At 37.3% G+C, this 24,772-nt stretch overlaps 1 protein-coding gene across 5 annotated transcripts in view; it reads left to right on the top strand.

Annotated features, from left to right (window-relative positions):
• ZDHHC14 (zinc finger DHHC-type palmitoyltransferase 14) overlaps positions 1–24,772 on the top strand; it is a 95,051-nt gene that overhangs the window by 31,556 nt on the left and 38,723 nt on the right. For 3 of the 5 annotated variants that reach the window (XM_050972927.1, XM_018919979.3, XM_018919978.3), the window contains one exon: positions 22,189–22,361. In XM_050972927.1, coding sequence (XP_050828884.1) covers positions 22,189–22,361 — 173 coding nt within the window. The remainder of the gene's footprint in view (positions 1–22,188; positions 22,362–24,772) is intronic. The other 2 variants (XM_009095291.4, XM_009095290.4) reach the window with 1 other exon arrangement.

The raw sequence follows: 24,772 nt of genomic DNA, 5'->3' as shown, positions 1-24,772 counted from the left end.
TTTTCTTTAAACGTTATTTTCTTTAAAAGCAATGCGGCTTTTAATACACAAAAAGGTCACAAAATTATTGAATTGTTTGGACTGGAAGAGAGCTTAGAGATCATCTATTCCCAGCCTTGTTCCACTAGAGCAGGTTGCTCAAAGCTCCATGCATCCTGGCCAGGAACACTTTGGGGATGCAGCATCAACCATGGAGCAATAAGTGCGCATTGTCAGACAAAGGAACACTTGCTACATAATTGGTAGGCTAATATAAATCTTGTAGGGAAGTATCTGATGGCAGCAGGCAATATTACCATGAATTTAAAAAATCCTCTAAAAGAAATTTCCTCTAAAATAATCAAGGCAGAGAGCAGAGACCGTTTAGGAACATCTTAGGTTCTTCCCTTACTGTTTCCATTCTTTGAGTAGAAGCAGCATGTAACAAGGTTTTTGAAATGTTCTCTCTTCCTTGATCTAAGGCTATTGATACAGTTCTTACAAAAATATGAAGCTTTCAGAAAAGAGTGTGGTTTTAAGAGCAAAAGAGTTTTAAGCATTTTGAGGACAAAGATCACAATGAACAAAAATTTGATTTTTCTATAGAGATTAAAGTGTGACTTCTATCTGGTTTTTCAAGAATGCCTGGTGTTGCATTAATGTTTTGAATTTTGCCTGTTTGGTCAACCATTTAATCTGTCTGCATCCAGTTTCATCTTCTGTGTAATATTCTGTGCCATTTTTTTCCTGTTTTTCATAATCTAGAGTGCAGCCTGGCAATTTTGTTCTTCCTGTATAGTGCTGATATTTGTAGTAAAAGATTGGCACAAACTTCTTAGCCAAGCCTTTTCTTGAAAATTGCTTTACAGACGAGTTGTGAATTTACAGTCATATGCTACTCCTGTATGAGTGTATCTAGAGAACAGGTTTAATTGCAATGATGTTTTGAAGTGCCTTGACCCTACTGAAAGTGGGTCCAGAAAGGATGAAAACTGCTGTTCTTAGTCTGAAAGGAATTAGCAGAGCTCAAGAAGTGCTATGTAATGGTTTTCTTGATGATTCATAGCACATTTTTTAGCCAAGAACAAAAAAGTTACTTCACAACCTGGTGCTTTGAAAAACGGTCAAAGAAATTGAGGAGGTTTGTTCTGGAATGCATCACTCCTGTTGCAAAGTTAAAATGGGTTTAAGTGCTAATCTGAATTTATTTTTATATATTTAGTTTTTAAAATAATTCAATTCTAAATTTATTTATTTGCTTTTTTGGATATGGACGTACCTTATGATAGAACATTTTCTTTTTGATGGATTTTTTTAGGCCAAAGAATAATACAACTGTTACGAATTGTGGAGTTGCACTGTCAGTTTTGCATCCTCTTGCATGTATCAGTGCTGCTCTGCAACAGACTTGCTGGTTTTAACCAATTGCTGAATTGCAATAGTTAGTTCTGATGAGAGAATACAATGTCAGAAATACTTCTTGTGAGCTTGCTTTGTCAGATGTCCTGGGAAAGAAGAGAATTTCCAGCTTTTCTCAGGCCAGATATATTTTTTATTCCTTACAGTACCATACAGATTATGATTAGTAGTACCATGGTGTGAAGATACAGCTGTAATGCTCTCTTTTCAGAATGGACTCCCACTGATGTTCAGACTTACAGCTAGCTAATGTTAGAAGTGGCAAGGGTCTTTATGTTGACTTTTATATATTATTTTTTCAGTGTATTGTCCAATTCCCTCTTTGTAGAGGTTTAGGTCAGCTTTTTACAGTTGATTTTAAAAAAGCACAACTCTGGCACTGCTAGTGCTAAGCCTTTGCTTTGAACCTTTTTTCATTTTCCATCCTCAGATTTCTCAAATTCCCCTGCACTAGCTAATGCCTGTGTCACCTGTCTTTGTTCTTCAGAGATAAAACTTCAAATTCAATTTTGGGTTGCTCCATAGCTAGATGCAATTACACTGGGAGCACTTCAAAGCTCCTTGGGACCCTGAGGGTCAGAACACGTGTGTGTGTGTGTGTGCACTCAGATGTATAAGGATGTGTGCGTGTGTATCTCTACAGACTTGTGTACAATATTAGATTCCTATTTTTGTTCAGGACATGAGAAGACAAAGAAGTCTAGCAAATTCCTAGGGGCTTTTGAGATTTACATGTGCGGCTATTTCAGAGGAGTTTAGAAATTGTGTAAATTCTGGGACTCTGCATGAGGGGATGGATTTTAGAGCAAAACATCTTTAATTCCCTGTTTTGCTTAGGAAAACAGGGAATTAAAGATATTAGGAAGCTTCCTGTTATGGTGAGCAATTGAGATGCTTATGATTTCATATACACAATTCAGGTATCTAATCTCAGTTGGAAGTCCTGTAACCTTTGCTGTCACCTTTGGAAGCTTTAATAGAAGACTAAATTTAAGTTTCTGTAGCTAAAAAACTCTTCCAGTCTGGATGATATTTAACATGATGTGTTGTGGAGTATTTGATGTATCCTGTTACTGTATCTGGTATGTGACTGCCAGCTTTTCTGATTGCCTTGGTAGCAGCATGATGTAATGTTGTGCTGAGAGTGAAATTAGTGTTACTTATAATGAACATTTTTTCTAAGCTTTTAGTAGTTGTATTTAGCAATACCATGAGTAAAAATAACATTTTGAAGTGGTTTTGAGGAAGCAAAATGAAATATTGAGGCAAAATGATGACTTAATGGCTTACTGCTTTACAATAGTGGCTGCTATTACAGCAAGATTTTTTCAAGTAGGAGTGAGACAGCAAATGTAGTACTCGAAAAAAAAGACCTTAAGTGCTGTTTGTGTTGGCTGTCTACCGGGGATGAATTTGATGCTCAGACAGAGAATGTCAAAATGAGTGGCTGTAAAAACCCTTGCAAAGCCTTGGCAAAGGTTGAATGTGAAAATAAATATTGAAAGAATAGTAAACTTCAGAAGTTTTGGGGAAATACAAGTCTTTGTTTCAAAGAGTGAGGCAGCAGTTTCTTCAGCTGAGACAACCCGATGAGAGGTTACTGTTACCAGAGGAGAGCCATCATCTTCCTAATCCCCTCCTGCTGCTGTGCCTATGGCACTTTCCTCTCCCGTGCTCCAGTTCCCATGCTCCATGGACTAGGCTGGGATTTCCTGCAGTGGCTGCTGCAGCTGGAAGCACCCTTTGCCAAAGCCCCCCCTTTGCCATGCCCCCCCTTTGCTATGCCCCCCCTTTGCCATGCCCCCCCTTTGCCAATGCCCCCCTTTGCCAATGCCCCCCCTTTGCCATGCCCCCCTTTGCCATGCCCCCCCTTTGCCAATGCCCCCCCTTTGCCAATGCCCCCCTTTGCCATGCCCCCCCTTTGCCAATGCCCCCCCTTTGCCATGGCCCCCCTTTGCCATGGCCCCCCTTTGCCAATGCCCCCCCTTTGCCAATGCCCCCCCTTTGCCAATGCCCCCCCTTTGCCAATGCCCCCCCTTTGCCATGCCCTTTGCCATGTATTTCCCAGCCCTTGAGCTGCAGAGCAGCTGGCCAGCTCCCAGGGAGGCTGGTACGGGGTGGGCAGCAGGACTGGGCAGTGCAGAGGGTGTGGGCAGAGCAGGACTAATTGGCTCCTTCTGTCACGCTGAGTTCTACCTTTGTCTGTAATCCCTCTGCTTTTTCATGCTACAGGGCAGTCATTTTCTAAATACACCCTGCATTAAAGTTCTAATTTTGCACATTTCAAAACCACATTGCTGGTCTGTCCTACCAAAGCTGCTCTGCAAAGGATCAGATTTCCTTGATCTCTGCCTCATGGGGTTTTTTTAGGACTTGCAGATTTTAGACCTCACCTTTTAAACATATATTTTCCCACTAGCACATTACAGTGACTTAAAATTCTTTTTACTGAAATTGGACTTTTTAGCCTTCATATTTTGCATACTATCTTATCAATATGCCTATTGTAACTTACAAAAACTCTGAGTTTCTTACAAACTGCACTAATCCTTTCTTGTGAAGCTTACAGTACAAAATGTTAACATAATTTTCTGCCTCAGCTCCTGGTTGATCTTTTTTTTTAAGCCTATGCCTCTCCTAATCTAAGGATTAGTACTGGTTTCCTATAAACTAAACAATTTAGATGAGGATAATTCTTTTGGCTAAAAGTCTTTAAATGTGCAGCTTTAACATTATTATTAAAAGTTTCTCACAGACAGAATTTTACTATTTTTATACAAGTTAATCATTATTAAGAAGATTATTATTTAATATAAGTGAGATTTTTCCCAGGTTTTCAGGAGTTCATCAAGAATTTATATTTTAGCAAAAAAGTGTAAATTTGAATAACTTTAATCAAGCCTAGACTTTCTCTAAGTCACTTTATTTGCTATAGATCAAAGATGCAGTCTTTTTCAGTTGTTTGCTGGGGGTAATTTGCAGGATCCATCACTTTCTGTTATCTATAGATTCATTTATTATTATGTGTGCCTTGGTTTATTTTGTGCAAGACTGAATTTATATTTTTTTCTTCTTCATTTTTTTTTTCTGAAAAACATATTTTTCTTTTTTTCTTTGAAAATTGGATTCAAACAGCTGTTTTCAGTGAAGCTAATTCATATCTTTTCTTAAAACAAAGTTGCTTCATAGCAGCCCTTTTAATAAATTAGGGTTGTTTACTGTAGTAGTAATCTAGGATCAGAATCTGCTTTTAAAAAGTGTTCTAATTTGAGAAAAAAATAATTGAAGCAGGCTGTCAAATAGAGGGTCAACCACTTCATGTTGGCTTTTTGACTTACATGTGGAAAATTAAAATTGCCAAAACAGCTAGGGTAAAAATGTGATTGTATTGGCAAATGCAATGGACTGTGTTCTTCAGAAATTCCTCTCTGTTCTTTGTCTTTTATTTTAATGGGTTATTCTCCTTTTGTGAGCTCCTGTTATGATTTAGATGAGGTAGAGGATTTTGGCCATCTGGAGTAGAATAAGGGCTTGGGTCACTGTGCAGGTGTTTTTGCAAAGAGTGTGGGACCCTGAATTGGGCAATGTGTGTCTGGATAGGACAAGAAGCAGGAGTTTCTTTGTAAGTATTATTAGTTCACCTCAGTTGATCAGTAAATATGGAAAGAATAATAGTGGGAGGTGACACTTTCATTGTACTTTGTTTACTTTCTTCAGTTTGATCTTTCAAAGTGTGTTCTAAAGCATTTTTTATGGTCATTAAGGCAAATTCAGAGTTCTTGTCAGAATTGGTTTCCAAATGCAATTATTTCTTGCTTGCTATTCATATGGTAACATATTACTACTTTCTTAGACTTGTTACAAAAACTTCCTACTTCATTTCTGGTTTAATATGCTGCTTTATTCAGTTTTCTGGACTATCATTGCCGTTATTTCTAATTTTTCACATTGTATCCTCCAGGCTTCATATATTCAAATGCAAATGTCTGTTACTACTCTTCTGTCCTCTCCTGAAAGAGTCATTCAGGTTCGGTTCTTTCATGAACTTTCCTGTAGGGACTACAGTTCCCATCCATACTGGTTCCTCTGCTGTCTTTGTAGCTGGAGAATTCTTTAACCCTGTGCTGTGTCTGTGTATCCAGCTTTCACATGGGTGTGGAAACCAAAACTCAGTGTTACTCTTTGGGACTCCAAGATCCAAAATCTGGGTACTGACTTCATGCAAAAACATGTTATAAGCTTTAAGTTAAAGTTTATACACACAGGGAGAATCTGTATTTCCTTCCTAATGCCTCTGCTAGACATTTTTGCTTTGGTGAGTAGATTTACACATAAATTAATCTAAAGTGGATTGGGTGATTTAACTATAAAGTATAAAGCTGCTTCAGCTTGCTTACAGTCCTGCCTTTAATTAAGATGATGCAACTCTGAGTGTGAATGAGACATGATTAAATTCTTAGTGCAGTTGATAGTGTCTTTCCATTCTGCTTTGTTAGACCAAGTGAAAAAAAAGTGCCACAAGAAGTGTTGCTGGTTGAAATAATGCACAAATCTAGTCTTAAGTGTCACCTGTATAACACATGAAAGTCTGACTAGATGAGGATTTTTAGAAGTGTATTTTTGTACTTGGTCAACCAGATGGCACTTGCTGGTCATTTCCATTGTGTTGACCCAATTTACTCAGTGTCATGTCCCTTAACACAACAGTAGTGGTGGTGTGCAGGCAGTTAGCACAAATACTTTCAAGAAAAAAACCTTGTTAACTAAGGATTGCCTGTCTTTTGGATGTTTGTATTTCTTCAGGGATCTTTCTTTTATTTTCTGAAGCTCCAGGCCATGCAAGGACATATATTTTTGTATGGCATTCATCATTCACTGCACTGTTGGGTTTCGGTGGGTTTCTTTTTTCCCATTTCAGACTTTGCCATTGATTGCACAGTCACAGAGTGAGCTGCAGGGCAGAGAGGGAAATGTACTTTCCTGTCACTCAAAATTTGCTTTTGTTGGAAAGGAAGCAGTGCTGAAAGGAGCAAAAATGAAGCTATTCAGTCAGTGCTGCATTGAAAATGCCTTTCCTCCCAAAATTATTCTTTTCTCTTTTATTATAGGTTTATAGCACCAGAATATAGCTCTTTCCTAGCAGTTTGAGATAATTGAAACCACTGAGTTACAACATCCCTCTGTATAAAGAGGCTCTCAGGTGTAGTCTTGGTAGTTGTTTCACTGCTGAGCAGAGGGAATTGTCCTCTGTCTGGACTCTGCCATGTTGGAGCACTGAAGTATTTGTCAGATGCTGAAATAGTCTTATGACCTAAGTAGGAATAAAAAAAATGGTTGCATTTTTATTTATAAGAACTGTTTATCAGGATGTGTCCCTGGGCTTCCATCTTTTAAAAGTTTAATTTCACTGTGAACACAAGGTGCTGCTTTATGGCCACTCTCCATGTCTCATGGCTAATGTGCATGGTGGCTGGAAGGACAGCCAGCACTCAGGACTCTTCAGTACTGACAGCAGGGATTCATCTCTTCACAGGAGAGGGCTGTGAACTAAGGAGAGCTGTTAGTTTGGAAGGAAGGGGTTTTGGGGCTTCCCAGCTCAAATGGTCAGTAAGCACCACTCCTGAGTCCATTTGTAGTCCTGCTCCAGTGTTAATCCTTTCCCAATTTAGAGGTGTTTGTGTCATCTTAGAGGTGGCACTGAGTATTTGGCTTTTGGATTAGGCTCATGTGATTCATTCTGTTTGCTGGAGTTGATGTAATCAACTCATCCAGGCAATGGGAACAAATAAAGATTTGCCCAGTTTCTTAAGCAGAGATTTCTAACAGTAAATGCTGGAGAGACTGATGTGGAGATGTGCTTTTCTTGCAAGCAGAAGGTGCAAAATGTCTGATGTCTGTATTTAGGCTTTAAAGAAAGAAAGTGAAAAATAAGGGAAGTTTGACAATGTAGGAGGTTTTTTACCCATGGAATCATAGGATTGTTTTATAATTTACTTAAGCCTAGAAATCATATAGTTATTGAAGTATTATCTCTAATTATATGTTGTAGTGTGGAGAATATATATCAACACTAACAATTTAAATGTTGTTCTATCCCAAGAAGATTCCAGTTCTACTATGTAAAATCATACAGCTAATATTTTTGCTTGACACAAGAGGAAGTTGCAAATTTAACAAATCTTATATCAAGTAGCAGTAACTCTCATATAATACCAACACTTTTCTTGTTATCTAGGATTCAGAGAACTGCTATATAACAAAATCAACAATAAGAGAAAGGAGCAAAGTCAAACTTCCCTTGTTGCTATGATGGTAATGATAGAATTTGCTTTGTAAATATAGTTCATATCTCTGCAGATGACAACCTGTTTTAACTTAGATAAGTGTTTTGAAGAGGCTGAGTGGAATTGGAATTTCTGTTTCAAAAAAGTTTTGTGAGTAAAATTCTGTGGAGTTCAAGAGCAAAATGTTGAAAGGGCTAGGGATTTTTATGTGCTTTGGCTTATTTCTTTGATCAGTCATCTCAATTATAATGGGCTGCAAGTTTTCCTTAATAGGACCTATTCATATTATCTCAGAATATCTGTTGCTTTCCTTGAAAGTTCAATATTACTACATAGTACTTAATGTGCTGGAGTCAATCCTGTATTGTGCCTCAAATTAAATGGATGTGTCTGATTTTTCCCTGAAAATATTTCAAAGCTTTTCTCCCTTGTAGCTGTGTTTACAGTTTAACTGAATATTATTTCACATCTTTGAAAGCTGGTGGTCATCTCTTTATTAACAATCAACAACAAGTCACGGACAACTCTAAACAATGAAAACAAACAAAAGACCATGTCACTTCTCACTCCAGCACTTACTCCCTGGAATATTGTGTCAGCACAAGGCAGGAGTGGAAATGACTAAGCTGGCTGAGAGGAAGAGGAGCTTCATTTGGACTCTAAACAAAAAGTTACTCTCAGCATGCTGGTGATGGAGGAAATTGCTTTGGTAGCAAATAGATAATATCTGATTGCTTCAAGGCTCAGATCCTGAAATTCAGAAAGTCTAGGGCTTTTTTTGAATGAAACTACTTTCTTGGAACATGCTTTTTTCTCAATATCATTTACTCCACAGAAAAAAAGGAGAATTCACATATCTCTAGAAACTTTTTACCCCCCACAACTTTGAAGTAATTTCCTTAGAGTTATTGTCTAAAATATTTGCAAAAATGTGCTGCCCATACCATACGTGGAAAGTATGTGTCTGTCAGCATCAGGTTCCTATTAAATATATTTGAAAACCAGTAAAGTTTTTGTTTGAAGCTGAATTGTATCATTTTATAAAGCAAGATTAAAACATATAAAGGACAAACACCTTGTCTCTTTAGGAGAAGCTGGAACACTTTTGGATTGATAAATTTTCTTAATTGTTTTGTAACCGTAGTATTTTTTACTGACACAACTAATAATCAGCTTAGTAACATATGGAGTTTCTATTTTAAGTCCTCCTTCTTTTTCTTCCCCTGTTGTATTGTGTAAGCCAAGCAGTGTTTCCTGTTAGTAATTATTTGTATTTCAGTATTACCTAGAGATTTCAGCTGATTTGCTTGCTGCTTAGGCAGTGTTTTTGTACAGTAGTGTCCAAGACCATCATCAGGATTCACTGGCAGCAAAAAAATCCCCCAATAAAAATAAATAACCAGGGGAATGTTTAGAGTTATACAGGATTTGGCACATAATTTTGTCTTGAATGTGTCCTGGGTAGGTGTATGCTCCAAAAAAGGAGAGGGATCAGAGTGTGGTGAATTGCCTTTGCACAAGGTCACGCAACAGAATGCTGGCTGATCCAGGAAGCCAGCTTAACTGATTCCTGGTCTCCTGCCCCATGCACTGAACTGTTTCTGACCTCTATTGTAGTGGGCCTCTCTGTCTCCTTTTTGAAAGAAAATAAAATATTATTTCATCAACCAAAAATGAAGTCCAATGCATACGTTCAGTGTCCTTCACAAGAAACAAAAGAAGCAAAGATGGATTTTTCATTTAGCCACAGTTAGAGGATACAGTATTGTTTGTGCAATACTCATTAGGTCTCCAGAGATTGTTTCCTAAGGATAGAAGGGCTGAGGAAGTGAAGGCATTGGCATGGTGTCGAAGCAGCTGCAGAGGGTTGGCTAAGCTACAAGCATCTGACTGCAGAGTAGTTCAAAAAATAAGGAATGGTTTTTGTTGTTTTGAAATGCTTATATAGTTTTAGCTAATTTTAGTATGAATATTATAACATCATATACAAAACAGAGATGATTGCAGTGTGGGGTTGTAATGTGGCATATTAACAACTGGGGGGTTTACACCATCTATTTCAAAAATATTTTCCATACTTTTTTTGTAATCTAGGCACTTCCCTGTACCAGTTTGACTATAATAGACTGCTTCTGGCCAGTAATGCTACCAGGGCCTTTGTTTGCCCTTTGCTTACTTTTGCTGATTACCTTGGCATAGAGATTTAACATTTAATTTAGTTCTTCAGTACCGTAACAGAAATACCTTGAGAGGTTTTTGTCAAGGGCGGTGTGCCTACAGATTTTCCAGTTATTTTTGTCAATTGTATGTATGTTTCCATGAACAAGAGACAAGGGGTTAATAAAGTAAAAATGAATAAACCTCTCTCAAACACTGGATTCATATTGGCACTAGGTTGAATTGCAATCAATGTTAATCGTGTTCCTAAATGCTGTCCTTTTCCTGGAACTTTACCCTAGGGTAGGACAGACTTTCAGAACAAGTCTTAATTTTTTTTTTAGGTTACAGAACAAAATACATCTGAAGATGCTATGAATAATTATCACTGCTGTTGAGAAGCAGCAGAATGTATTCATGTTCAAAGAGGGAGATTTGTGCTGTCCTGAGGATGTTCTCAGTGAGATGATCATACCCTTTGTGTAGTACATGAGCCTGAAACACAAGCCTGGCAGTGGTTCTGGGTTGGCAGATGTGGACTGTTACATTTTAATGGCTCTTTACCATTCTGACAGACTGAAAAATTGCAGAGAGCTCTTAGTATTTCTCAGTGTTGGTGAAGATTCAGACACCAGTAATAGGGCTCATATGAATTTGTGGCTATGAATTTTAATTCAAGAGTAGTTGCATTAAAAATCTTTTGGGAGAATGAATACAGCTGTACTGGTGACTTGGCATTTGCCATGCTGCTTGCTCTTTTAAGGTTTTTAGCTTTTCTGAATAGGATAATTGCACCCATAGCTCTTGCATGTTTACTTCTATTTCCCTCCAGCCCGAGTACTTTCTGCATGTTGTAAGCAAGGTTGTTAGTATGTATTTGGGACATCGAGGTTATTAATGCTGTATTGCAGTTTAGGACAAAAATGCAATGTTTAGCATTTTAATTAACATAAATTTGAAATAGAAGTTTCTCTCTGGATTAGAGTGTGGTTTAGGATAATGTCTTGTTTTTATAAGATGTGTAGTCTTCAGTCCTTTTTTCATCCATTCAGCAAAATCTCATTAGAATCTTCTGTATCCTTATAAGCTTTGAATTCATGGACAGAATAAAAATGTATCTCACAAACTGTCAAATAAGAGAAAAGAATGGAAGTGTTCTAGGAAAAAGGGGTTTTGTATACCTGTGAAGAAACACGAGCTTGTGCTCCTGGTCTGTCCTTTATTTGTAAATAGAAATTGCTTATTCTGCTGCAGTGTGGGATGTACACTTTACTCTGTCATTTATTCACTATGAGTTTTACTCTAAATTTTTAGAACTAGGAGCAAGATGCATCAAAGTTGCTCCTTTCTGAGCGCTTGCAGACAGAAAATGCTAAAAAACCCCATTATGTTGCACCTTCTCATAGAAAAACTATTCAGAAACTGGGCACAAGCCTGAAAACTCCTGAACTTTTTTGTCATGTAAGGGACACAGAAAGGAAGGAGGAGCAACACATTGGGCATTTATCCTTTCATTTAGTGTAGCTATTTGAAGTGACATAAGCAGCATGCTTCTTAGTTCCATATAGCTCGTGTCTTTGGCTGTAGTGTGTTCTGCCAACTGAAAGGCAAACTTTGCCATGGAGAAGAGATGTAATCAGAAGACAGGTTAGAAGAAGCTGTAGAAGGTTACCAAACTTTGGAGCTTCCTCCTGATTATGGTCTGCTTGTGTTGCTGTGTATGAAGGCCCTGATTAATGCAGGGGGTAGCAGCTTCTCTTTAACTTCAGTTGCAAATATCCTCAGATAAATTGGGACCGTGGTGGGGTGTTTTAAAATCTGCAGCTCCCCTTGGGTGCTGTAGCATGAAGAATGTGTGCATTCAGATTTGGCAAGAGGGCCCAGGCAGCTTCTCAGGCAGGGCAGAGGCTGAGGGACTGGCCAAAGCAGCAAAACTTGTTAAAGACAAAACACCAGGGCAAAAGATGGAGCTCATGATATCAATGCTTGAAGGACTCGGTGAAATAGGTTGCACATTGCTGATGTACATTTAGAGATGGTGCACTCCAGTGAAGTAGGCTGTAATGTGATGTCATTTTGTACAGCCAATGGCAATCTTTTATTTTATTTTAGCTTCTGTGCAATTGTTTTAGGTATTCAAAAGATTTCCATTTCTATTTAGCTTCATGCCCTGCTGGTTTCCTTTTATGTAAAAGTGCCAAAGTGAAGAGCAAGAGTTGGTGTAGTATTTGTATGGTTGAGAGTGACTGTGGGAATGGTTTTTATGTTAGCATCTGAAACTGAAAGGTGGACAGCAGAACATGTTTGACAGTGGAAAGATGGAGAATAAATCTTGTGTAGCAATTCCAGAGAGCATATTCTGGGAACAATGAAGTAACTGAGCTTTTCTCTGATTTTCATGGCTGGTTTGCTTTAGGGAGAGAAAAGCTTGCGAAGCTGTCTGCTGATGTCTGTATAAATACTGGCAAAAAAAGTATTCTTTCAGTGGGGATCATGTCATATGCAGGTGCTAGCAAGTTGCATAATTGAAATGTTAGAAGAAGAAAAGAATTTGAAATTTATAGTCACAGTGGATGTAACAAAGACCTTTTCTTTGCTTCACCTTCTTGTGACAATTTTTAGGAGTTTTGGCAGTCTGACAAAAATAGACAGATGTTAAACTGAAGAATAAATGATACTTTCAAAGAAGGATAGCAGTAACACCCTGTGTTTGTTAATCTCCCTTACCTGAAATTCTATTTTGGTTCACATTAAAATTAGGGGTTGTGGTAATTATTGGACAAAATTGCATATTAGTTGGGAAAAGGCTTGAAAATCTCAATGAAACAGTAGTAAAGGAAATTTGCATATGACAAAAAATTAAAACTGAGTGGGAATTTTGAATAAAATATTTTTAAGAAACTGTAAAAACTGGGCATTTCTTTGTTCCTTTTACATTCAGATCTGGTTTATGCATTAGCAGTCAAAATACTTGGTTACTGTACATCATGTAACTGTAAAGTAGCTGTTGTTCTTAAGTGACATTTGTGTGAAGAGCATAATTATTTTAAATGTGGAAATTTTTTTGTTGTTGCACTTGCTACAGAATCTTCTGTGATATCCTGAACTTTAAACCATTCACAGGGATGATTTTCAACCTCAATTCTTAATTTTTGAAGTAACTTTTCTGTGATAACTACATTGTACTTTTCTGTGATCTGTATTTTTTGATGTAGCTGGCTTAAGAGAAAATATGCTGGAATATGTTTTTTCTTATTTAGATAGGTGATTTAATCACCTTTATTTAATAAAAAATCATTAATTATTTAATCACCCAATTTAATGCAGCATTGATGTATAGTAGAAATAACTTTTGGTGAATCATAGAAGTGTTCAGGAAGAGAATATGAAATTAATCATTTCAGTCAATGGCCTTTCCCAAGAGGAAAGTGCCCCTCAGTGATGTGTTTGTGGAAGTACAGAGAAAAGGATAATATGATAAAGCCACTGATTTTCAATTTGAACATGGTTATCTAGGTTTGAGAAGTATTTAACATAGAAGTCTAGAAGGAGCATTTGAATGTCTTCCAAAAAAAGGAAATATTCAGATGAAAGTGTTGCATTACTCAAACACTACAGCCTTTTCTGCATGCATGCCTGAAGGTAATTAAATGCTATGACATTGCTAAACTCTCAGAGGCAATCTTTCATTGTAGTCTATTTCTTAAACTTTTCATGCCTGGACTCCTGTGACTTGCACCCAAATCTCAGTTCTAAGGCAAAACAGTAAGAGGCTATTCCTAGTTGTTTCAATTATATTGCTAATCCAAATATTTGTAGTGGTGATGCTCTCTGTGTAGATGAAGCACTGTGTGCTTTATTTTTTCTATGAAATAAATGATTTGCCTCAAGCTGGTTTTTGCAAGTTGATATATTTAAACTGACCCATTTTTAGATATGGAGATCTGGCACTGCTTTGGAATCAAGAGTGCAAATTAGTTGTTGGGGTTTTTTTTCAGTCTGAAGTAGCCTGCAGTATGCCAGTCTGCCTCTCCAATGAGTGCTTAGTGTGGGACAAGAGATTCTCATGAGACTGTGAGGAGGCAGCAGGAGAAAGCAAAGGATGCCATTTCAGGTAAAACTCCTCCAGCACTTGTGGAGACCCGTGGCAGTGAAGTTACTACAAACAAACCTCTTGAGTCTTTTTATAATCAAGTTGCTGAATTGCTCAGCTCTGCTTCATTTGGGGAAGAGGAGGTTAAGCTCTCTTGGTTTTATCCTCCTCCTTGCTTTATGTTCCCAGTTGCTCTATTTATAACAATGTGATATATACTTTTGATATGTAGGGTGGGTAGCATTATCAGTTCTCCATTTTTATAAGTAAAGGATCCCTAGGAAGTGCTGGATCTGCTTCTCAATGAATATTCAAAGGCTTTTATTATAATGGCTTTCACTGAGAAGTTAAGATGTAAATATTTTTTCCTGTATTTTAGATGAAAGTTCATTTGTATGTTCTATACAAAAGACTTGTGATACAGAGAACTGCAGAGGAAATAAGAGTAAAAAAAATAATAATAATCCAGGATAAATGAGCAGCTGGGTGGTGTTTGGATATCTCCCAGGTTAAATCATGGCAATTAGACACTGGATCCACTATTACTAAGATTATGATTATGGGTGGGATTTCCACAAAGCAGCTGAGTGGATCTAGAATTCACAGTTGAACTTCATCCTGCCTTCTGTGTGTTCCTACCTGTTCTCTGGCACTCATTAATTGCACAGTGAATCAAATTGTTTAGGAAATTGATCAAACAGAAGATGAATGTTTTTGGGAGTTTTTGAGTTTGGTGGTCTTGTTTTTTTTTTTAATTTGGTGGGTTTGGTTCTTTTCAGAAAATGGAACAGATGAAAAACAATTGTTCTGTTTTAGCTCAGCATTAGGCAGCTCATTTGTGCTGTACAGGGTGACAGTGGAATGTGACCAAAGGCAGGGATTGCATTGACAGGCCTTGGCCCTTTAGCAGGAGCTAGGCTTTACATCTAGCCTTTATACCCTATAGACTGGGGAGGGTGAAAACAAGCTATGGCTCATTGAAAGCTCAGAGTCCAATAACTGGCAGCAGCTTATTTGTGTGTGCTTCAGTTTCCAGAGGATGCTGTGAAAAATCATCTCGAAGCTCACACTCCTTTAGGGACTTCGTTGTGGCGTAAGGCATTTCCGCTTGTTTTGTCCCAGTTTTCATTTTGCTTCATTAGTACTTGGGATTAACCTGATGGTTTAGTTATAAAATCACATAACAGGAAATAATAAGAAGTAGTAAGGAAGCAATATGAAGCACAACAGGAAAGAAAGTGTTCTATATGGGCTGTTTAAAAGAAATTACAAGTTTATGTATTTAGTGGTATTCATTGAGTGGTGGTCTTACACTCTGAAAACCAAACCTTGAACTGTATGCAAAACTGGAAAATTTAAGTGCAAATATATTTTTAGTTTTTCAAGTAAGTAATTAATCAGGCAATGGAAATAGCAATAAAGCAAGACTTCAATTTGCTGTGTGTTTGGAAGCTGTGCCTTTTCTAAGTTTGTCTTTTGAGGATGTGTTATGCCTGCATTGACTTTTCATAAGTTAGGCATTCGATGTATCTACCAGTTTGGTAGATATTCCCCATTTTCTTACTACCTTGCTTGGAAATTTCTGGTCAACAGGTGATGGAATCATAGTTTTTAAAATTGTGTTTTGTAAAACAAAGATGTTCCTTATCTCTAGAACAAAGTAAAATATAATTGCCCTTGTAGGAGCTTCAGTAATCACATCTGTTTCACAGACAGGTTCATTTTGCATTATGCATTTTATTTATTCCAGCTTTGAAGTTTGACAGCAGATTGTTAGAGGTAATTCACAAAGCAATAAAAATTGGGAGGTCATGCAAGGCTGTTACTTTGATTGTTGTATATCTGCTGCATTAAACCCTTGAGATCTTCACTTGTAGGAGAGAGTTTGTGGTTATCTTCTACAATGTCCTAATCAACAGTGCTTGCTTTGCTTCATCTGAACTCCCACATTCAAATTCAACCAGTGTAAGTCTTATTTCAATAGTAATGGATTACAATTGAATTGAGTCAGTGCTGTAAGGAGTTCCATTGAATGCTTGCAGGTTTGAGCCAGAGGAGAGAAGTCTCTGAAGTCTCTCATGCTTAGTAATTGCTCATGGGTTTGAGCAGCTTTAAAGACCAAACTGCATCCACTTTCTGCATGAAACTTGGAAGACCAGTTGTTTAGCTTGCTGTTCAGGGTACTGTTAAGCTAATTTTATTTTGTAATAGGTTGGAGAGAACCTATAAAACACTTACCTTGTTAGGTTTAAGGATCATGCTGGTTCAGTAATCTGTGGGATTTCATCATATTAATCTTCTTTGTTTTAAGTAATTGTTTCTATGTGCTGGTAGAGGCTAGAATACTTAGTTACATGCTAGAATCACTACCAGTTTATATGTGTTTCCACTTTAAAATTATTTTCAATTAGAATTAATTTTAAATGGAGTTAGCCCCAAGAAATATAGCAAGTATTGAAAAAATAAGATGCATCTAATACTGTAAAATAGAGAATAAACTAACAATGGTTCTCATCTGAATCCATTCAATAAATATGCCTTTCTGATTAAGACATAATATCTGAGGTTATTAAGATGATGAGGAGGTTGTAGTCTGGCTATCACTTCTGTTCCTGTTGTCATTCTGCCTTTTGTTTGACAACTATTCTGTTTTCCATAGTCTTCACATGCTTGCAACATTCCAGATTTCCTGAATTTAAAATGAAGGAAATTGTCGGAAGAGTGATTTTTGTCTTGTATTTTATCAAATAGGTTTTTGAAACTGCTTTACCATTGTAAAATGAGGGAGTGTATGATTTAGAAAAAATGCTCAAAACAAATAATAATGAAATAAATTAACTTTTTAAAAGTAAATTTTAAATCCTATTGAAATTAGTCTGTGTGTCCCTTAATATCCCTTCAAACAATGCAAAGGAATTTTTAAAGCTGTACAAAAGAATGAAGCAGTTGTAGGAAACTAATGCAAAACTTCCTTAGCTACTCTTGTTAGAAATTTACGTTACTTGGACTAATCTATACTCAAATTATACCACATTTTTTGTGTGCCAGCAGCATGCTTCTGGAAAAAACAAGTAAAAAGAAGGAAGCCTCCAAACCCCAAAACAGTGAAAGTATTTTGCTCTGATCATTCTCTTTGTCCTGTTTATCTTTATAAATTCTTTATCAGGCAGCAGCTTCCAAGGTTTTGCTTTGCCCTCACGTTTTGCCCATCTTTACGTCTTCCTCTGCCTGTGTTGTTCATGCATGTCCTTGGCTGCACTGGCAACTTATCATTAGAAAAAATAAGTTATAAGCTATTTTTGTTCTTCTAGCCCAGAGTCTTGCTTTGCCTTTAATCTGTCTATATATGGGTATTCTGTTGCCATCTCTAAATTGGAAGAGGTCAAGGTTAGAACAGGGTTTCACAGGAGGTTGTGGTCTGAATGAAAACCTTACTGACAGCTGCTGAAACTGAGGTCTCCTCCCACTGTCCACATTTCCCTCTCCCTGTGGTTTCGTGTGTGCTTCTTTTTCCCTTGCTTTGTGCTAATATCCTTTTCAGGTGTATGTCTGGTTTGTTAGAGAGACAGAAAGAGAAGTCAACAAAATGGTGTCATTTTCATACATTTTAGTGAACTAACTTCGCTCACAAAAGAACCTGACGAAGATTTGTGTTGGCATAAGGGCAGAAGTTTGGGACAGTGGCTTGAAGCAATGATGTAGTGAAGTTGAAAGGAAGGGTAAGCTGAGAAGAGCTATAAATGAGAGTGGAAGGAGAAACAATCCCCTTGGGCTAGTTTAAGAGAAAGCAGCCCAGTCTCATTGAGATGTTAACTTGTAACATGTGGAGCTGAACCCAGGGTGCCCAGTGCCAGCCTTCTCCCTTCTGCTGGGCATGACCTGCAGCCAGTAGACACTGGTATATTAAACAGGCAGTACGTGCAGAAACAGAAACAAAGGTGGTGAAAACTTTGTAGGAAAAGCAACAATAATTTTATTTCTTTATGTTATGTCGCTCAACTATATTTATATTTTTCCTAGACTACATATATTTTATATCTGCTGCAAAGAGTTTTATATTGATGAACAGCTTGACATAGAGTATCCTCTTAGCAGTCTTGCAAGCCAAGCTTGTAGGGCTTTTTTTTTTACATTAGTGTAATTAAGTGTGATAGCTATTTCATCTTTGCATTAAATTTGTGCTTTTATTGTTTTCTGCATGCCAACTGAGCAAATATTAATTTAAACACTTCAGTGTATAAAACCCTGGTTTGTTGTTTGTTTTTTTTAAATACAGGCTCAGCCCCTCTCCAGATACCCATAGTAGATTGATTTGTCATTTACTGAGTCTCCCCATCAGTGAATTACTGTCAGTGAACCTTTCAGGAAAGTCATCATCTTTTCAGGAAAGACCTTTAGAGGACTTCTTTTCTTTCCTCCCCTTTTCTAATGACAATGCTTGAAAGTTGTAGGACTCTGACTGTGCTCCTCAGCACAGTTTCTAGATGTATTTTTCTGCTGATCTCAGTAGCCACAGGGAGTATGATTGCACAGTTACGAGGGCTGCTGGGTGGTAAGAGTTGCTTTTGTACTTCCCCTGCATCCTTTGTTCACAGGGGTGATGCTTGATAATTATCTCTTCTGTGCCAGGGAGTTTTTATTTTTATCGAGCTGTGACAGACTAGTCTTCCACCAGATTTTATTTCCCTCCTACACTCATGCAAACTTTCACATGATGCTTCAAAAAAGCAGCTGAGAAGCCAAGCAAAAAGCAGGGCTAAAAGTATCAAAGTTCTCAATTAATTCAAAACTTCAAGTCATGTTACAGTTTGCTGTATGCGGATCCAAACATTCTTGTCTGGAAAAGCCATTTTCACAGGAACAGTTTCTAATGGGGTCTGTGGTCTACTAATATTTTCTAAAAATGTGTTTTCTGGGGTAGACCTAGTCAGTACTTGCTGTCCTTACAGATGCTGATTTAAAACAACTGTTTTATCCTGTCTAAGATGTAAACTGAGGATGTCAGTTCACATCTAGTCATCACCAAGTGCCACTTGGAAAAGGTTTGTCACTGCTTGCTCTGTCCTGGAGCTCTCTGCTGTTTATCAAAGTGTTACTGGCAGTGAGCAGGTCTCTGCACAGGGATTCCCTCTGCAGGGAAAATTCTGAAATTTGATGTCAGGAAATACCCACTAGTGTACCCTCCAAAAAAGATACTTCTTGTAATATTCAAGGAAAGCTGCTGCCTGAAGGGATACATCCTCAATTAAATTAATTAAGGAATCTGAGCAAACATGAGGGATAATCTTTTTCTGTGTTCAGTATTTGACAATTCTAAGAGTAGTAACACTAGAAGTGTTTAAAATAATATTGACTTAATGTAGCAGTACAAATACATTTGTTATATAAGCATGCAAATATAAAATGTATAAATATGCAAGTATTTGCATGTATAAATCTGCATCTGTATTTCTACAGATTTTTTCACAATTTTGAGCTGAGATCCATGTTTTTAATTTGAAGGCACATTTAATAAATTTTTTAATAGCTCAGGAGAAGTAAGTTTTTTTTTCCTTTTTTTTAAACAAATGTGAAGAAAAAAAGTCTAATGGTATCTGCTGGTTTTTGTTTGGTTTGGTTTTTTTAAATTTATCTCACAAGTATTTCAAAACTTAATTGGATGTTTTTAAAGGAGAGATGTCATTGAGCTCTCTGTGAGCTCATGTAATATTATATGGTCTGTGCATAAATCAGGCTGTATTATATGGTCCTGCCCAGACTTACTGTCTGAATCTCTGTAAGGAGCTGCTGTAAGAAACTGGTTTCTCAGCTTGAAATAATTTTTTAATTGGTGGGATATGACTTGGTTATTATTCCCAAAGATGCCATCTTCAGTCTTTTCTGCATGATTGCTGAATTAATTTCAAGTCAGAGGTGGTAAAATATATGCTGTTAAACCTTGAAAGCAACTTTAGGCAAAGCAGATTACCCCACACTTGCTTGTTGTAAAGATTATACAGGGCTTTGAGGGTGGGAATTTTTTCACTGCAGGTGGACTTGGTTCAACAAGGCAGACAGATTTTTTCATGCTTTTTTACTGTACTGAAAACATGGCTTTTTAGCAGTGTTGGGCTTTCTTAGTATTTCAGCACATCGGCTTTTTCTTTCTACCAATTTTGCATGAAATTACTGTTAAAAGGAGACATGTTAGAGTCATGGCCCTTAGTTTCCATCCTGTGAGAATTAGTGCATGTAATGCCATTGCTGGTTTTGTGTTGGCAAGTGTTGAAATAGTACTGTGCCTGCTGTGCTACCCTGAGATTATCTCATGTTACCTTTCACACACATAGAGCTCTTGTTTGGTCAACAGACTTAGGCACAGTTGCAATTTCTTGAGTGCATGTAATGAATAATGCAATAGAAGAGTGAGAGAACTGAGCTATATTTAGTGTTCATTAATGTACACGTTCCCTCTAATCCTTTAAAAAATATGTTCTTGCAGCCTATTTGTACTCTTCTCTGAGCACATTACAGTGGTTTTGATTTCAGTAGTCCTTTGTGGCAAGAAATAAATTGAGCAGGACATTGATGCTATATGAAAGCTTCTCTTCGTTCTGACTGGCTGCTCCTGACACTAGAGAAGCAAAGCTCATAGCTACCAAGGCTTACATTTTGCTGCTGCTTCCTTTAGCTAGTACTGGTTTCATAAATCTGGGTCTTTGAAGATTTTCCTAAAAGCATACGTTTGAAAGATGTTTCCTAGCATTTTACCTGTCTATTTGTTATGTGAAACCCCAGTATCTTTTGGGCCTCTTCTTTTTTTAATCCCAGGTATCTTTTTAATCTTTTGTAACTTGTTGCACCTGTAGTATTGCATTAATGTAGGGAGAGATGATTTCCACTTGTTATGGTGTACACCATGTAATGCATATGAACTCACTGCATCCATGAAACCATCTAGGTTTGGTGAAGCAACCAAGTATTTTTTGAAGGGTTATGCAGGGATGTAAATGCTTTGTACATGGCAGCTGGTATGAAAAGTGTTTCCATTCTCTCCACCTTCCTGTTGCAAAAGTGATGGACAGTGGAGCTGACATTGTCATCACTTGCTTCGAGTTAACATTCCACTGAGGTTAACTGACTTGCAGTGCAAAAGCTTGCATGTCTGAATCATCATTTAAGGCAGTCAGCAGAAATAGGGAAGATAATGTTAATTAAACTTGATGAAGAAACTTTAGATTAAGCCCTAAGGCTTAGAAGTTACTGATTTTTGACTTCTGTTTTTAAGCTTATTTTATGACTTCTTATGCAGACATCAGAAGTACATGAAGCCATCTTGGTATTCTACCCACACCTACTTAATTATAAGAGCTATAAAGAGAGTCTTCAGCCTGTGTGTTTTCTAAGATGGTGCTGCAGTGCTTCTGTAATATCAGTGTTCATATCCCTTCTTTTTGCAGAGCTGTAAAGAGATACTTGTATTTATGTATTGGTTGGATTCCAGTCTTTCTGTTGATTTTGATTTAATCATATGTGAAACTCAGAGGAAAATATTAAACTATAATCCAGTCTTAAACCCTGCATGTGCATTGTAAATCTGGTAAACATAGAGCCATTTTTGCCCTGGTCACGGGCTGTTGATGTTGCCATAGACGTGCCCTGGGATTGTTTGTTCCCAGGTGTGTTGAACTGTCGTTTGCATTCTTCTTACTTTGTAAACGAGTAAACAGATTTACTAACTTCCAAGAAATGGGTTAAGAAGAAAAATCAGGAGTGACGTTAAAATTTTGATATGCACCAAGACTGTTAAAGGAATGCGTTGCATGTTCTTGAGCCCCATCTTTCTGGTGGATGATAAATCCATTTTTATAGACTTAATTATGTATTTCAGCATGGCTTATTTCTTCATGTTATGGGCTTCTTCAGGTTATTTCTTCTTTCCTCTCTCTGCCCAATTTACTTTTATGTAATTGGGCAGCAGGTGAACAAATATATAAGCTTATAACGCTGCGATAAAAAATACTTTATCTTCTTATGTAAATGAGCATTGCATATAGTGAGGTCATTATTATGCTACTTGTGCCTTTATTATATTGAACATGTTATGAAAAATTGCAGTACACCTAAACAGAAATTTCAGCTTCAATAAACATTCCATGGCAAGTAATGCATCAAGAGAAGAAAGTGAATTCTTCGTATGCATTTATAGAGGTAAAGAGTTTTTGAGAGCAAGTTGCATTATGTGTTGCTGATTGTTGACTCTTCTTCTTTTTCCAGTTGCCCGTATTTGTCAGAGAAGATTACGCCTGCTATACCTGCAATTGGTGGGATTCTTTTCTTTTTCGTGATGGGGACCCTGCTGCGCACTAGTTTCAGTGACCCTGGTGTCCTCCCCCGCGCAACACCAGATGAGGCAGCAGATCTAGAGAGACAAATAGGTAACACCGAAGGTCTGTTGTCTCTTCGCTTTCCTCCCGAGGGTGCATGTACTGTGTGAAGGCAGTGTGCTGCTCTGCTCGTGGCAGGGGTTACTCCTACCTTGCCACAGTGATTTCTCTGCAGCTGTAAAGTCTGGTGATGTTGCAGTGATTCCTGTGGAAAGATGATTGATCAGGTCTTCACCAAGAAAGTAAACAAAACCCTGGCCTTTTACAGCGATAGTTATTACTGTGAATACTTCTCAGCAAGTCTGGTAGAAATCTCTCTGTGGTACATAAGAGAATACTTTCTGAAATGTTTTTGACAAGAAAGCTGATTTTGCAAAAGATCTACAATTGTGCTTTTTTAAAACAGTTTATTCTCAGAATTTAACTGAATTATGTCATTTATACTGCAAAAGAGTCAGATAAGTCTCTGTGTTAATAGACAGTAAAAATGTTAAATTTTTTTTTTTTGAGTAATGCCAGCATAACTAAAGTATAGAGCTGGATTTTAACCATTCTCGCTTAGCAAGAGCACTGTTAACTAAATTCTGTAAGTGGGACTTCTACAGGTACAAATGTGCTGAATAGCTAAAATGTGCCACCTGGATAAGAGAACACAGGATGAGTTTGCAGAGCTGCTTCATAAATAGTGGGTTTGTGTGCTTAGTAAGCTACTCAGCCTTACTAAATGCTTCTATATCTCCTCTGATATGATAGTCAGTGGAAGTTCCGTTTTTTTGGAAGCTGTTTCAGAGAAATGCTCTCTCATGTAATTGAAAAGACAGGTAACAGGTCTGTGCAAGCCCAAGAGAAATACTGGCAGCATCCTTAATGTTTAATACCATAGTATAGTCCTAGGCTTTTTATGATAGAAGTATTAAAATGTTTGCTATTTATCTGAATTTCAGAAGTGCATAAAAATATGGAGAAATATAATGAAGCATTCATTTAGCACCTTTTTGTAACCAGTGTTATGGTTTACTTTTATTGATCCCTTTCAAGAAATTCTTTACTTAGAACAAGGTACCACCTTTAGTGCAAAACACAGGTACAGGTTCCTGTTCAAGGAATTGCTTATTTGCCCTGTGTTCACAGAAACATTGATCTATGTCAAGAAATAAATTATTTCAAATAAGCAGCTCACAACAATAATTTTATGTTGTCATCTGTCAGAGTTTTGACAAAATACAAAACTAAAAATACAAATTGAATTTACTAGAGGGGACAGTCAAAATGTCCTGTGTGCAGCAATTTCAGAACTTGTGTTTAAAAATGATAATTATTTTTAAATGGTATTGCATACTTGTTCACAGGTTGAGGCTGCTGAGCTGATCAAAGCCATGGTCTTTTCCTTTTCTTCAGCAGTAGCAAAGGCAGTACTCTTCCAAGAGGGGCCAGTGGAATATTGAAGCAAGGAATTACAGTGGCAGCAAATGTGGAGTCCCCAAGCATGAGGGCTTATGGCAAGTGTAATGGAGGAACAAGCTAGGTAGCTATAAGAAATCATTCTGCCCTGAAATTGTGATTCTGGATTCAACAATGGAAGTGGAAAGAAACGTTTTTGTACTGTTACAGTATGGGGTTTTTTATGTGCCCATAAAAGGTGTATCCTAGTGGAGTGGTATCTGTGCAACAGGAAAAGCTGAATGGCTCCTGCAGCTGAAAAGAAGACTAGATTTTCCAAATCTGTCATGCAGGCTGGATTCCCTTGTAACTTGCTATACCTTTCAACTTGAGGTACCTTCTAAAGATGGGGTGAAAGGTTAACAGTAATTTATTTTAGACAAGGAAGTTCTTCAGATAACTCACCTAAAAATAATGCCTTTACTAAATAATTTCTTTGTTAAAATGTGCTAATGTAACCTATCCTATCTGTAGCTTTTACTCTATTGAAATCATTCTTAGATACTTGAGTCTTACCCTGCCCTACTGGTCTCTTTTGGAAGCAACCTATCAGAAATTATTACAGATGCACTGAGAAACCGTTGTCCCAAGACAAGGAATTGTGATTTAAGAATGCTGTTTTCAAGTTCTCTTGAAATGTATAAAACTTTTTTTTTTTTTACTTTAGAAGGCATAGAATAGGATGAGCTGATTAGGAAGAATGGTTCTCAAAATAAGACCTTCTAAAGAAGCTTTGTCCTTTCAGGTGACTTTCTGGGAACAGGGTGGTCATATTAAGAGCAAAAAATATTTCTGCTTAGGCTATCAGCCTTCTTCAGGTGAAGAATGGGGGACTAACAGAGCTGTGTTGCTGCTATTTCCACCCCCTGTGTGCAGGAATAGAAAGCAATTATTTCTTGAGAATTTGCTATGTTCATAGATAAACAAAAAGTGAAAAGAACTAAAAAAAAAAAAAGAAATGTCCAAAAACCAAAAGGAACTTTTTTATTCAAAAATACTGTATTTAATGCAATTCATCAAGTTATCCTCATACA

This window comes from Serinus canaria, chromosome 3 (assembly GCF_022539315.1).
Source record: "Serinus canaria isolate serCan28SL12 chromosome 3, serCan2020, whole genome shotgun sequence".
NCBI lineage: Eukaryota > Metazoa > Chordata > Aves > Passeriformes > Fringillidae > Serinus > Serinus canaria.
The sequence above is the reverse complement of the archived record's forward strand: the minus strand, read 5'-3'. Positions and strand labels throughout refer to the sequence as shown.